At 50.3% G+C, this 13,859-nt stretch overlaps 1 protein-coding gene across 2 annotated transcripts in view; it reads left to right on the top strand.

Moving 5' to 3' along the window:
- The window catches only part of MYO15A (myosin XVA), a 3,541,761-nt gene extending 3,528,936 nt beyond the window's left edge, over positions 1-12,825 (top strand). For both annotated transcript variants that reach the window (XM_069645706.1, XM_069645705.1), the window contains one exon: positions 11,660-12,825. In XM_069645706.1, the coding sequence (XP_069501807.1) occupies positions 11,660-11,761 (102 nt within the window). In that variant the 3' untranslated portion in view covers positions 11,762-12,825. The remainder of the gene's footprint in view (positions 1-11,659) is intronic.
- The last annotated feature ends 1,034 nt before the right edge of the window (positions 12,826-13,859 follow it).

Below are 13,859 nucleotides of genomic sequence, written 5' to 3'. Positions count from 1 at the left end.
TTCTCCTTGATCTATCCTCTGCTTTTGACACAGTCAGCCATGCCATCCCACTCAATCGCCTCTGTGACAACCTGGGTATCACTGGTCAGGTCCTGTCCCGGTTGACCTCTTTTCTCACTGACCAACCCTCCCAGGTCCAACTGGGGTCTTTCCTCTCTTCTATCTCTCTCTCTACTTGTGCTGTTCCCCAGGGGTCTAACCTTTCTTCCTAGCTATTCAACCACTACCTGGCACCTCTGGCTCACTGCATCGCTACACGCTGTTCTCATGTTCAGTGTTATGCGTATGACACCCAGCTCTCCTACAGGCTCCCTTCAGCCACCTTTGCTCCTTCTCTCATACCAGACTGTCTTGCCACAATTCAGGAATGGTATGCTGCCAATGATCTCTGCCATAATGCCAGTAAGACTCAGACCCTCCTGATCGGGACACCTGCTCCCTCCTTTCCCCTCTCTCTGGCTGCCCACCCTGGGCCTTCTACCCTCTCTTTCTCTCCTCACATCTCCAACCTCTGTAAGAAGTTACACTTTCAGCTGCACCTCCGCCTTTTCTCACTTTCCCCCAGAAGCTCACTGTCTCTAGAGTTGTGGTCCTTTCCAGGATGGACTATTGCAACAGCCTCTTTCTAAATCTGCCTGTCTCTACTCTTCGACCTTTACAGCTCATCCGGAACAGGACTGCAAGACTTGTCCTTGTCCTCAAGCCAAGGGATTGTATCTCTCCAGCTCTGAAATCTCTGCTCTGGCTCCCTGTGGCTGCAAGGATCAAATTCAAGACCCTTTGCATCGTCCACAAGACTTTCTGGGGCCTGGGACCGCACTACCTCCCACTTTCTCTTCCTAAACATCTTCCTTCTCGAGCTCTCTGCTCTTCCACCACCAATTCTCTGAGGGTCAGACGCTTTTCCAAGCAGAGAATGGGGGGTAGCTCTCTTTCCTCGGCTGGGGCCTCTCTCAAACTTGAGCAGAACCACCTCCGGTTCTGGAAGCAACTCAAGACCTTCTGCGTTCTCTCTTCCACTTTCTCTCTTCCTCTCCCCTGCTAATGTCCCTGATAGCTCTTCAAACTGGCCACTTGGCCACCCCTGAACTTGGGCCCAGGCTCCTGCATGTACAGTTGCACTTGCACTGCCTCCGGGCTCCCTCAGTCCCTTATTTTCCTGCAATCTCCCCTCTTCCATTGTTCAAATTCCCCTTTTTCCATCCCCGGGGTGAACTCCTTATTGTTGAAGATCGGGGTGAATGGTGAAGGGTAGGTTGTGATCCCCAGTTTCTTCATTGCCTCATCCCAGATATCCGCAAGTCCCTTTGTTATGACACTTAAATATAGGTGTAGCGGTCTATGGTGACGTGGGAGCCAGAGGACATCCCTTAAGTCTTGCTTGGCCACTGCCCTATCCATTTGTACCCATTGTTTCTCTTCCGTCCCCATGAACCATTCTCGAACTACCCTTAGCTGTGCTGCCTCATAGTATAGGTGGACGTTCGGTAGGGTTAGGCCCCTCTCCCTCTTTGGGCCCATCATTAGGCGCCGGGCCAGTCGCGATCTCTTACCTTCACAAACAAACTCCCTCGTTGTTATTGCGAATTCCCCAAAGGAGCCTGATGGGACTGTCAGTGGGATAGCCTGGAACAGATAGAGTAGCCGTGGCAGGATTACCATTTTGAGCGCTGCTAATCTCCCCAGCCACGAGATTCTCAAGTTCTTCCATTTCTGGAGGACCTTTTTTATTGCTTTTATCATGGGGAGATAATTGGGTGCATACCACCCTGCCTGGGATGGGGTAACTTTGGCCCCCCAAGTACTTTATCTCCCCCAGGGCTCCACTTGAATGGGGACCCTGATTTTAGTCCTGCGGCCGCCTTGTCACCCAGAGTTAGATTCAGAAGTTCTGATTTCTGCAGGTTGACCCCTAGGCCCGAAACCTCCCCAAAATTCGTCACAAGTTCTATACTCGACTTGCTTGACTCCTCCGGGTTAGTTAGTGTGAGGAGCATATCATCGTTGAAGTCTGCCACCCTATGCTGTCTTCCCCCAAATGGTATCCCCTGGATTTTCTCGGCCTTGCGGATCGCCTGGAGTAGGGGCTCCAGGTATATCGCATAGAGCGGAGGGGAGAGTGGGCATACCTGCTTGGTCCCCCATGCTAGGCATATTGGGTTTGATGTCATTCCATTCACCATGAGGCGTGTGGAGGGGTTTTTGTAATTGGCATGGACCATTTTGATGTATTCCTCGCCAATGCACATTCTCTCCATAACCTTGAACAGAAACGGCCACTCCACCCGGCCGGATGCTTTTTCCGCATCCATTGCTAGCAGGACTACCGGGGTGGCCATTTTATTTATTTATTTATTTATTTGGATTTATCATGCGCCCAGCGGCCCAGAGGCATTGTGGCGCCGTTACAGAATATTCAGCTTAGTACATGTTAGCAACAATGGTTACAAGGCAGGTATATATAGCATTGTCGAACAGGTGTTCCGTGGTTACAGAGGAACAGTATTGTAGACAATGCAGAGTAATAAACAGTTTAGTTGAACAACTTAGTTTTCAGGGTTTTTCTGAATGTAGAGAGGGATTCTATGCCTCTTAGACTGGGCGGTAGCTCGTTCCATGCGTTGGGGACTAGAACTTCATAGCTGGTTCCGCCAGCTTTCACTCCGTTAAATGCTGGGACTGAGAGTTGGTGTGAGTATTTGTTGCGTTTAGGTCTGTGGGTTGGCGCTTTGTGTATTCTTTCTACTAGGTATGCGGGTGCGGTTTGGGCGAGGCATCTATGGGTGGTGAGAGCTTTGAAAGTTATGCGCTCTTTGACTGGGAGCCAGGGGCGTCTCTTCTTGCCTGGGTGATGTGCTCTCTCCTGGTAATGCTGAGTGCCGCTCTGAGGGCATTGTTTTGTGCTACTTGCAATCGATTGATGTTATTTTTTTGTCCACCAGATGGGCCACCCGTCTGATGTTATCTTCCATCTGTCTGCCCATCACGAACCCCACCTGATCCTGGTGGATCAGTGACGGGAGGTGTCCCTCCAGCCTTTTCGGCAGTATCTTAGTATATATTTTTGCATCTGTGTTGATAAGTGCGATGGGCCTATAGGACGTACAGTCCTCCGGGTCTTTACCTGTCTTGTGGATCAGTGTGATTATGGCCTCTTCCATTGTTGGTGTGATGTGGCCTTTTCCCCGGAATGTCTTGAATAGCTGTGCCTGGTATGGGGTCAGTATATGGGAATAAGACTTTTAGAATGTGGCAGGGTAGCCATCTGGTCTCGGGGGCCTTGTTTAGAGGGAGTTTCATTATTGTAGGCCTCACTTCCTCCTCTGTAATCCCCAGCCCCAGCTCCTCCTGGGCCTCCCGGGATAATTTGGGAAGGGGCGTCTAGGAAGTCACTCTGTAGGGCCGGTGGGTTTTGAGTTGAGTACATTGTTCTATAGTATCTTGCCAGGCGTTTTGTATTTTCTTCCGTCCGAGTGAGTTGGTTCCCCCCTCATCTCTTATAGCCGTGATAGCATTCTGCTCTCTAACTCCCCTTAGAAGGCGCGCCAGTAGTGCGTCCGCCTTATTGGCTTTCGCGTAAAATTCTTGCCTCCCGAATAGCATGGCCCCTTCAACTTTGTTTGTTCTTAGCACCCCAAGCTAGCCCACTGCTATCTTGTATTCCCTCAAAGCTTTCCTGGGGGGGCCTCCTGCATCCTCAGGCGTGAGGCCTCCACCTCTTCCTTTAGTTGGGTCTCTAACATCCTCATTTGCTTGTCTCTTTTTGCTTTCTGGGCTATGAGTTCCCCCCCTCAATGTGGCCTTGAATGCATGCCACCTTGTGCTTTTGCTCGTGTCTATACCATTATTCAGCTGAAAGAAGGCCTTGATCTTGTCCCCTATTTCTTCCCGAGTCACCTGATCTCTCAGTAGCCCCTCCGGGAACTTCCATTTCTAGACCCCTGGCCTTCACCCCCCCAGGCCCATATTAATTTGTACTATCTTATGGTCAGCTATGCCCAAGGGACCCACCTTCACCAGTTCCACTTTGCCCACCAGGCTCGCTGAAACCCAAATGAAATCTGTCATTGACTGGGTCCCCTGGACCCCTGGCAGGAACATGTGACCTTCCTGCTGGCCCTGTAGTGCTCTCCACACATCCCTCATTCTGGCTCCCTCAAAACACTCTTGTAGCTGGGTGGAGGCCACTGCGCCTCCCCCTGTTCTCCCCTGTGCCTGTCCATGCATTTGTTCCATACCAGGTTGAAATCCCCCATTATTATGACTTGTCCCCTCGCAAAGCCCTCCTTGGTCCCCAAAATCTCACGTAGGAATTGTTCCTGCCCTGCGTTCGGTGCGTATACTGAAGCTATGGTGTAGGGTGCGCCCTTACCATGATGTATCTGCTGTTTTTATCCCTTAGGATGTCCCGCGTTCTGGAATCCAGGCTGTTCCTGAAGGCGAGCACCACTCCCCCTGTTTTCGTGGGTCCCGAGGCAAAGAGCATCTGCGGAAAGCCCCTGAGACGCAGGCGCCCCTGATCTTTTTTCAGTAGGTGGGTCTCTTGTAAAGCGAGAACGTCTGGGGCCTGCACCTTAGTGAACCTTTCTAATTTGGTCTGTTTGTGGGGGTTGTTGAGCCCCCTCACATTACGCGTTATCCATCTGAACCTGGACCAGTCTGTTGGCGCCCTATTTGCCCTTGTCCCTGTACCCCGTTCTTGGTCCAACCTCCATGGTGTGCCTTCTCTCCCCTTGCACGGAGCCTCAACCCCTGTTCTCCCTAGTGCTCCCTGCCACTCCTGTTTCAGTTCCAATTCACCCTCCTGATCTGTTCCTTCTGTCCCTCTTGTGTGGCTGCTCTGGCTCCTTCCCCCTCCCGTCCCTCCCTCCCTCTCACTCTCCTTAGCCCCAACTTTGGAGTGTGTCTGTCCTCCCCGGACCCCTTCCTCGGGCGAACCCGCCCTTACTTGTTCCAACAGGTTTTCTACTCCCCTACCCCTAGGCCCAAAATGTAACATCTTTGCCCACCACCCCATTTATAAATATCTGGTTGGGCTTGATTCACCCGTTGCCACTCCCTGCTTCTCCCTCTGCCGCCCAAACTTTGCCATTCCCTGGGGGGCCTCTCAGGGTGGCCCTCCTCCTGCGTCTTTCTCCTACAGTCGACCATTCCCATGGTCTGGGCCTTGCTCTCGTCTCCAATGTGGTTGGGGCCTCGCTCCCTTGGTCTTCGCATTCGTCATCCAGTTCCAGGTGCATTATGTTCCCCACTTCCAAAGGTGTGGTTACCCATTTTTGGACTCCCTCCCATTCAAACAGCAAACCGATGGGGAAGGTCCACTTGTATTTTATGCCCTTCCCGGTCAGCTCCTTCACGATCGGGCCCATGTTCCTTCTTTTCATTAGTGTGCTGTTTGCTAAGTCCTGGAATAGGAAAAATAACGTTTGGCCTTTGTATAGTACCGGTTCCTGCTGTCTGACCGCCCGCAGCACCGCTTCCTTCTGGCCGTAGCTTGCGAATGCTGCCAGGACGTCCCTGGCCTAGCATTGGAGCCCATGTTTATTCGGCCTACTCTGTGAATCCGGTCCAGTTCAATTGCCTCTGGGGTTGTTTCACCCAGGAGGTCTGCAAAGATCCTCTGAGTTTCCTCCTTCAATTCCCTGTCTGTCACAGATTCCGGCAGCATTTAACCCTGATATTGACCCTGCGGGGTCTGTTTTCGAGGTCCTCCAGTTGTGCCTCCATGTTCCGTGTCGATATATGTCCATCCGGTCTATGGCTTAATTGTTTGCCATGGTTCGTTTTCGGTTTCCTGGTTGGCCTCTTTCGAGCAGGTCCGTTCTTTCGCCTAGTTGGCCCACCTCTTGTCTCATCTCACCCAGGGCTGTGCTGAGGTTGGACCTCATCAGATGGAACTGGTCATGGAAGGTCTTTGCCAGGTTTTCCCTTAGGGTTTACATTTCCCCTCTGAGATCTTGTCTCATCATCTGCACCGAGTTGTCATCTGCATCTTGGTCCTTCCATTCATTCTGGCGTTCGTTACTTTCTTTATTCGACTTTCTGGCCTCCATGGCTGGCCACAGCGTTGAGAGTGTTCCTAGGGGGTCGCCTGTGTGCGGACCAGCCTTAGCCGTTTTGGCCCGTTTGGAAGTCATCTATGTTTGTCTTAACTCCCGCCGATACGGAGTGTTCCCCCTCTTGTCCGGGTGCCCAGGTTTTGCCCTTCTGGTCCGGGGCCCCGGTGGTTTTGCCTTGAGTTTGACAATCCTTTCTTCGTAGGGGGTTCCCCCTACGGTTGCCCTGTGGCATCGCCCCTAGGTAGGTTCCCCCCTTAGTGAAGTGCGCCCCAGTCCTTTCGTGCTTCTGGAGCCCAGTGGGCCTCTGGGCCGGCCCGAGATTTCGCCTCTGTCGGGAAATTGCTGGTTGCTTGTGTGGCGTGGGAGGGTGGTGCCCCATGATGCTAAAATACTGCTGTTTTACATACCTCCTTTGCTTGTAGCGCCAAAAGGTGTAAGTCCTGCTTTTTGCATTGCAGTGGTGGTCGCTGTAAAATATTGCCTTTTAACTTGCCACTGTAGGATTTGTCATTTGATACGGGGCCTGGGTTGTTTGCTCTGATCCTCAGCGTCTCCCAGCCACTGGCCTCCTTTCTCAAATGTGGTGCTATTTAGGGGTATAGTCTAGAGCTACCAGCCCTTATGGGTGCTGCCTCTGGTTTACTTTCCCAAATTGGTGGGAAGCGTCAGTGCCATGACTGCTGCCTGTAGCCTCCTTCCCCCTCATCTCAGATCAATATTGCCTCCTATGTGCCTGATGGTGGGAGAAGGTTCTCTGATGGATTTGCTTTGCAAGACCATTCGGTTTTGCCAACTGGTGCCCGATTCAATATTGGGCCCTCCGTGCCCGAGGGCCAGACCTTACCGCTTGTGCTGCTGCTTGCTGCTCTCCTCCTTTGAGTGTGCTGCTCCGAGTCTAGGTAGAGGCTGCCCTGCGGCAAGGTTGCAGCGAGATTGCCATGCTCCCCGGGACTGTGGAGGTGTCCCTCGTTGCGCTGCTCCTCTCGAATTTGCCGGCTGTATTCTCTGTAGCTGTTCACCTGGTACCTTTGTTGCAGGGCTGGGCTCCCTCTTCATACTGTTGCACTTCTTCTCGGCTGGCCTCCGCTCCAGTCCCCCTCGTCAGGCTGGCTCCTTCTCCTTGGTACGCCGGCACTGCTGGTTCTGTCCTGGACACCGGTCCCTTCTCAGCCCAAGCTCCGGGCCGTTGCATCGGAATCCGGGGAGTCGTCACTGTTTATCGTCCTGTCATTTCCATGTTGTCTCCCTCGGGGCGCGCACCAACCTTCTCCCCAGTGCCTGCCTTTCCACTGTACGGCTCCGTCAGACTGTTAACCATTCTGGTCGGGGTGCCCTCAGGGCCGCTTCTCCTCCCGGCCCTGCCACGCTCAACTTCCTTTCCCCAGTACCATCTCGCCAGGCACCTGTGGCTGCTCCTGACGAAGGGGTGCCGGTGTGCCCCGAGTCCTTTCTTCCCTCACTTGGTTTCTGTCCCCGGGCTCCTGCTCCTTGAGCCTTAGGCTCTTTCTTCCGATTCTTGTACTCTGGGGGGCACAGAGGAGGGCAGGGGGCCCCTGTGCCTGGCCGCGTCCGCTCCTTCGCTTTACTGCAGTTAGGGACGTCCCGCGGCTTCGCCTTTAACCAGGTGCGGGACCCGCGTTCCATTACTTGTTGTTTCTCCGGCACCCCCACTGTTGCCCGCCTGCTCTCCTCGGCTTACTTCACACCTGCCTCGTATGTCTCGCCTCCTTGTGCTGGGCCGCCTGTTCCCCTCCGGCACTTGTTTCCCTGCTGTAGGCTATCTCTGGATGGGGACGTTTAGAGGGTTCTTGTTTGGTGCTGTTTTCTTCACGCCCGGTCCCTCAGCTCTACCGCTTCTCGGGGTGATTTAAAGCTTTTCCCTCAGGGAACCTCTTTGTCGGGTTGGTACTCCAGGGTCTTGCCATGCTCTGTGCCTGCTGGGGGTGGTGGGTCAGCCAAATCCTCACTTCAGAGCCCGGGAGAAGCCGTTGACATGTCTATCTGGTGTCGGCGTCCATCTTGGAATCATCTGAAATACAGTTTTAAAGTGAAAGTGAAACTGTTTTTTTTTTTAATCAAGGTTTCCCAGCCTGATGACAGGGAATATTCATGAGCATATGAATCCATGCCAGACCCATGCTGGAGAACAATAATTACAGGTAAGTAACTTAAACCACATCTATGATGAAAAGGGGAGGCAGGTGACCTTTATGTTGAAAACTTTGGTATCCAGAGAAGAGAGGGACATTCTGGAGGCGTTCTATGAGAAAAGTGAAGACGTCCATGGGCTGGCCTTGGATCTCCAGGTGGCAAGTGGTCTGAACACCTCCCCGAAACTGGACCTTCTTTCATCCCCCACTCCTAGTAAGCTCAGGCATCCTTTCAGAAACTGATGGCTAAGGTGGCTGATACCCTGGACATATCTGTCCATTTCAGGCCCAAGATTCAATTAGAATTAACAGACATCCTTGATAAAGGCCCCAAGAGGGAAACCATGCTACCATTCAATGAAGCAGTTGAAGCACCCATCATAGAGGTATGGGAGAGGCCTGCCTCTACACTTGCCGTTGACAGGGAGTTGGTAAGGAAGCATTGTCCTGCCCTTTCAGATACTGCCTTCTTGTCCACTCATGCCTCCCCAGAGAGCTTAGTGGTACAGGCTGTGACTGCAAACCTGAAGTAATCCATCTTTCCATCTCTCGCCCCCTGACAGGGAGAGTAAGAGACTGGACACCTGGCAGAGAACGTTATTGCATCGGGCAGTCTCACCTCTTGTACTCTTGCAAAGTTCTCTTTCGGTCTTTGGTCCGCAGTGGCCTATGTGGCTGATCAAATCCTAAAGGCCGAGATGAAGTAGGGCTTCCTGTCTGTGGTCAATGATGGCAGGAAAGCCTCTCATCAGAATTTACCGTCCATCTAGACACGGCTGATTGGGTCAGCAGATCTATCACCACAAGTATGGTGAGGACGTCTGGCTTTGCACATGAGGTCGAGGTGATGCTTTTGGACATGCCTTTTGAGGGACAGAACCTGTTTGGTGCTGAAGCTGATGATGCCCACCTGAAGATCCAGTTGTCTAAATTGCAGCAAAGACATTGGGTCTGGCTGTACAACAACCCCCTGTGTATTCTGCGAAGGGTCCGGGGTATCATCCCTCAGGTTCCCATGTCCTGTGAGGTCGAGGCCAGGCAGCTCTGGGAAAACTGCAGGGCAGATGATTCCCGAGGGGAAAGGGCAGATGTGCCCCCTGAGGGGTAGCAGAGGCATCCACTGAGCACCACAAGGTACGAAACCTCTGTGAGATGTTCTGCCACATATCCCTTGTGGGGAGACTCTTCATGTTCAGCTTAGACTAGTCCAAGACATGTCCAATGTTTGGGTCTTGCAGGTCATCCAACTGTGCTACTGTCTCCCTTTCGTGCAACATCCCCCAGACTATGGCCCTCACTCCCACCCCTTGTCCCTGGTCCCCATCCTCTTGGAGGAGGTTTGGCAGCTTCTCTCAAAGAGCGCAATAGAGCAAGTGCCATGCTCGGAACGAGACTGGGGTTGGTATTCCACCTACTGTCTGGCGCAGACAAAGGACAAGGGTTTGCATCCAATTCTGAATCTGCGGCTGCTGAATCTGTTTGGACGCAAGGACAAATTCAAGATGGCTACGCTTGCCCAGATCCTACAAGTCCTCGATCTGCAGGGCTGGTTTGTATCACTGGACCTTCTGTCAGACTCACTTGATGCTGAACTCCTTACCTCCTGCTTCCGGAGGGTCTTCTTCCCCGAGAGGCGTCGGTCTTTCTTTTCGAAGAGATAGGGTTTATCTCTAGAAGCGGCCAGTCTGACACCCCAATATGATCCACAAGGTGTTCAGTCGGGCTACCTCCAAGGTGTATCCAAATATATCATAGGGGAAACCTTCCGGGGTAGAAAACCGCTCTGATCGTAGTAGTGTAGTTCCACTGAGATTTAGATGCCAAGGCTGCCCCAGAACCATGAAGTAGTGTCCAATAAAGACCAGGCGGACAGATGGAGAATGCCAGGTGGACAGATGGAGAGTCCTGATACAAGAAGGATTACGGCCAGAACTACAGATGCAAGAGCAGGAACTAGCGAGGAGGGGAGTGGGGGCTTGGACGGACTAACACATAAAATTAACAAGGAGCAGCCAGGAACAAAGAGACAAGGATTCAGAGGATTCAAGCAGAATAGAGAGAGGAACAAGAACAAACTGCGTCCAGCCAATTTACTGAGGAAATAAGTTGCGACGCAAGTGCTCTGAGTCTGAATTCCATTAAGAGGCTTCCGGGTCTGTGAGCCGAGCCGTCTGATTGGATGAACACGTCAAACAACTAGACCGCTACACACGTCTACTCCAAAAGGCGTGTTGGGACCAAAGGGAATTTCGGAAGCATTGTGCGCGATTCATGACACCTTCAGGATGCCTACTTCCATTTGCCCATTCATCATAGGCACAGAAAGTACCTGAGGTTCAGGGTGGTCCAGCGTCACTACCAGTTCAAAGTCCTGCTGTTCGGTCTTTCTTCGACTCCCAGGGTTTTCACCAAGCTGCTAGCTCTGGCGACGGTTTGCCTCAGGAGGGAGGGTAATCTTGTGTTTCCCTACCTGGACAAGTGGCTTGTCCGAGCTCGCTCCCCAGATCTAGTATCGGAGCACCTGCTCCACACATGCACTCTATTGCACAACTTGGGCTTGTCCCTGATCTTCAAAGTCTCAGGTTTCTGAGTGTGTCTGAGTATAACTACTGTATGTAAAATTATGCTTACTGTGTATGGCCTTGCACTACTGTACATATCTGTATATATCCTTAACCCCTGTGCCCTATGGCAAATGTAATTTAAATCTATTTCATTAATGTGTCATAAGATTTGCATTTTCCCACACCCTGCTCACTATGGGCCTCATTACGACCCTGGCGGAGTGGGTTTACGCCAGCGGTATTCGCGGCGGACCCGTCCGCCCCACTACGAGTTCCCGTAGCGCCATGGAGCGTTTTCCGCCTGGTTTTTCCGGGCGGAGAAATCCATGGCGCTACGGGACCTTGTTGTTAATTACGCCACCGTATTTTACGGTGGCGTAATTAACGCCTTCCCCACTCCCATTATACCCTATGGGGCAAAAATGGGAATGGGGAAGGGTAAAATGGGGAATGGGGATTTACCGCCCCGCCAACCTCGGAATGGGGCGGTAAATCCGCCAACCCCCATGGCGCTATCGGCAGCTTTCCGCCGTGCTCCATGGTGCATTTGGCGCCACGATTTCCGCCAGGGTCGTAATGAGGGCCAATGTAATTTATGTGAGACTCAAATCACAATACCCCACTATTCTCTGATAAGTATTCTGCACGTTGTTTCTGTTTTCTAGAAATATGTGTCTGTCTCTGTGAAATCTAACCAAATACAAACAAATTAACTTGTTTTATTAATTGTAGTTTCTCTTAATTGTTTTTTGAATTGTGTTTGTTTTATTGGTTTTATTTCGCACTCAGATGCTGATGTGCAATTGTTTGCCTTTAGAAAATATAATAAATTATATAAGTTGCATTCAAGTTGTTAACAGTGCTTTCTTCATTCTTTTCCTTTCAGGGTCTGGAGCTGTGTCGAATTATTGCCACACACATGGAGTTTCTCCTGCAGGCCAGGGAGAAAAGGCTCACCCTTCCACCCAGTGAGATCACCCTGCTTTAGTTGAGCCTGCTCAGTCACGTGCCCATCTATCTCTCTACTACCAATCAGTGCTAAGGGTCTGCCTTCACATTCACCATGGACACTCATAAACCAAGACGTGAACAGTACCAATGCAATGTAAAGAGAGGGCTGAAGCAAATGTTGACTGTTTATGCAGAATGACTTGCCTATGCCAGGGCACTGCACATTGCATTCCGCTCCATAATGTACTGACTGCTTTCAAATATGCTACTAAGAGGTCTCTCTTAAGAAAGAGAGGTTAGCTGGATTGATGTTGCAGAGGACGTAGAATCAAGGAGCTGTGCCCGGGATCCTCCCAAAAATGGTCAACGGAGTACTGCTTGTTTCAAAGTTACACCTTGACAGTACTGGCGCAGTCATGCCAGCATAATCGGGCAGGCCAGTGGTGAGGGAAGAGGGTGGGGCGGGGAGAGAATGCTAAGTTGGTGCTTGCAAGGTAAACTCCAATGCCTTATGTAAAAACAAGTGAATGATTCTTTGAAACATACTGTAAAAAGGTTTTGTTTATAATCCTGTACATAGTAAATTATTTTATTAGTAATTTATTAATAATATTTTACAAAGTGGCGGGCGGTAGTGAACATATAAATATTGATTTGCATTTTACGGTGGAAAATGTCAGTGACCCTAACTTCTTACTGCACCGTATGTACAGCTCATGGGTCGTTTTGTACATGTTACTCATATTATTTTATTTTTGTGTCACCAAAATGTTGTTTAATACCTGTTTTTTTTAATAGGACCATGCATTCCAAGCTCCATTTAATGGGTGTCTTGAACATTTTTTAAATGGACAATATTTTGTAGGAGGTGGCACTCTGTGCAGTCTGGTGTATTATGGGGGTGGCCAGGATATGTGGTAGAAGGGATTGATTTTTTATTTTTGAACTGAACAAAATGTTCTTTTATTTGCATGTCTTTTGGGTCTCATGTAGGCTTACACAGCAATGCTAAAACGTGCAGCTCGTTGAATTTATGCCATGCTCCTAATACCCACAACTGAACTTCTCATGTAATCCAACATTGAGGCATTGCATATTAAAACATCTCTACATCTATGCCTGTTTCTTATTTGTATTACTACTGATGTATTTTCTGGTTTTGATTTGTTTTGGTCTCTATTGGTATTATTTGTTCCTGTTTTCTCTTTATTTATAACTACCAAAAAGTCCCCGTAATCTGCATGGGTCCTGTAGACAGACATGGTAACATTCATCAATTGTTGAAAATCCATGATCCTGTAGGTCGCTGTTCCCGGTTGCTTATTGCTTGATATACTTTGCACTCTGAAGTAAACTGCACTGAGAATGGGCGTGTGTGGCGGGCTGACATACCCCAGAGCAGACGTGGAGAAGAGGCAAGAGTTGGCATGCTGCAGCCTCACCTTGGCACGGTGCAGTGCGTTGTGGTGCATTGTGGTGCAAATATCTCAGAAACAGTGCATCCTAGGGCCTTGAAACATGATTTTCAAGGTGTGGCCTTGAGTTTTGCTCCTCGCGCCGAATTAGCTTTGTCTGGTCCTTCAACGACCCCATTGATGTTTTGCCGATTGAATGCAACTGTCTCATGTGTGATGGGACTGAAATCCAGGGTAACGGGTGGGGTGTCCAAATGTCATGTAGCCAGTAAGGTCCGGAGGGTCCTAAAAGGTGATTATTCAAAATGTGGTGCAGATTGGTAGAAAGGTGTGGAATTGTATAAGGAACAAACTAAAAACTAACAGATGTTCTGCTTTATATATATATATGTATATATATATATATATATATAGAGAGAGAGAGAGAGAGAGAGAGAGAGAGAGAGAGAGAGAGAGAGAGAGAGAGAGAGAGAGAGAGAGAGAGAAGAGAGGAGACCTTCCTACCCCAGATTCCTCATTTTATGTAATATCATCCAGGACTAGACTGGTACGGACATTTTGTTACAGCTGTGCCAGCCTCATTGGCGCCCCTTTGTCTGGCAGTGATGGGCTCTATACATATAAAGAGCCACATGCACGCCGTACCCTCACTTCCACCCATTTTCTGAACTGGTCCTGGGGGTGCAGGGATGGTAGAAGTGCTATATATATTAAAAAATT

This window comes from Ambystoma mexicanum, chromosome 2p (genome assembly GCF_040938575.1).
Source record: "Ambystoma mexicanum isolate Mex_15411 chromosome 2p, UKY_AmexF1_1, whole genome shotgun sequence".
In the NCBI taxonomy this organism is placed as follows: Eukaryota; Metazoa; Chordata; class Amphibia; order Caudata; family Ambystomatidae; genus Ambystoma; species Ambystoma mexicanum.
The sequence above is the reverse complement of the archived record's forward strand: the minus strand, read 5'-3'. Positions and strand labels throughout refer to the sequence as shown.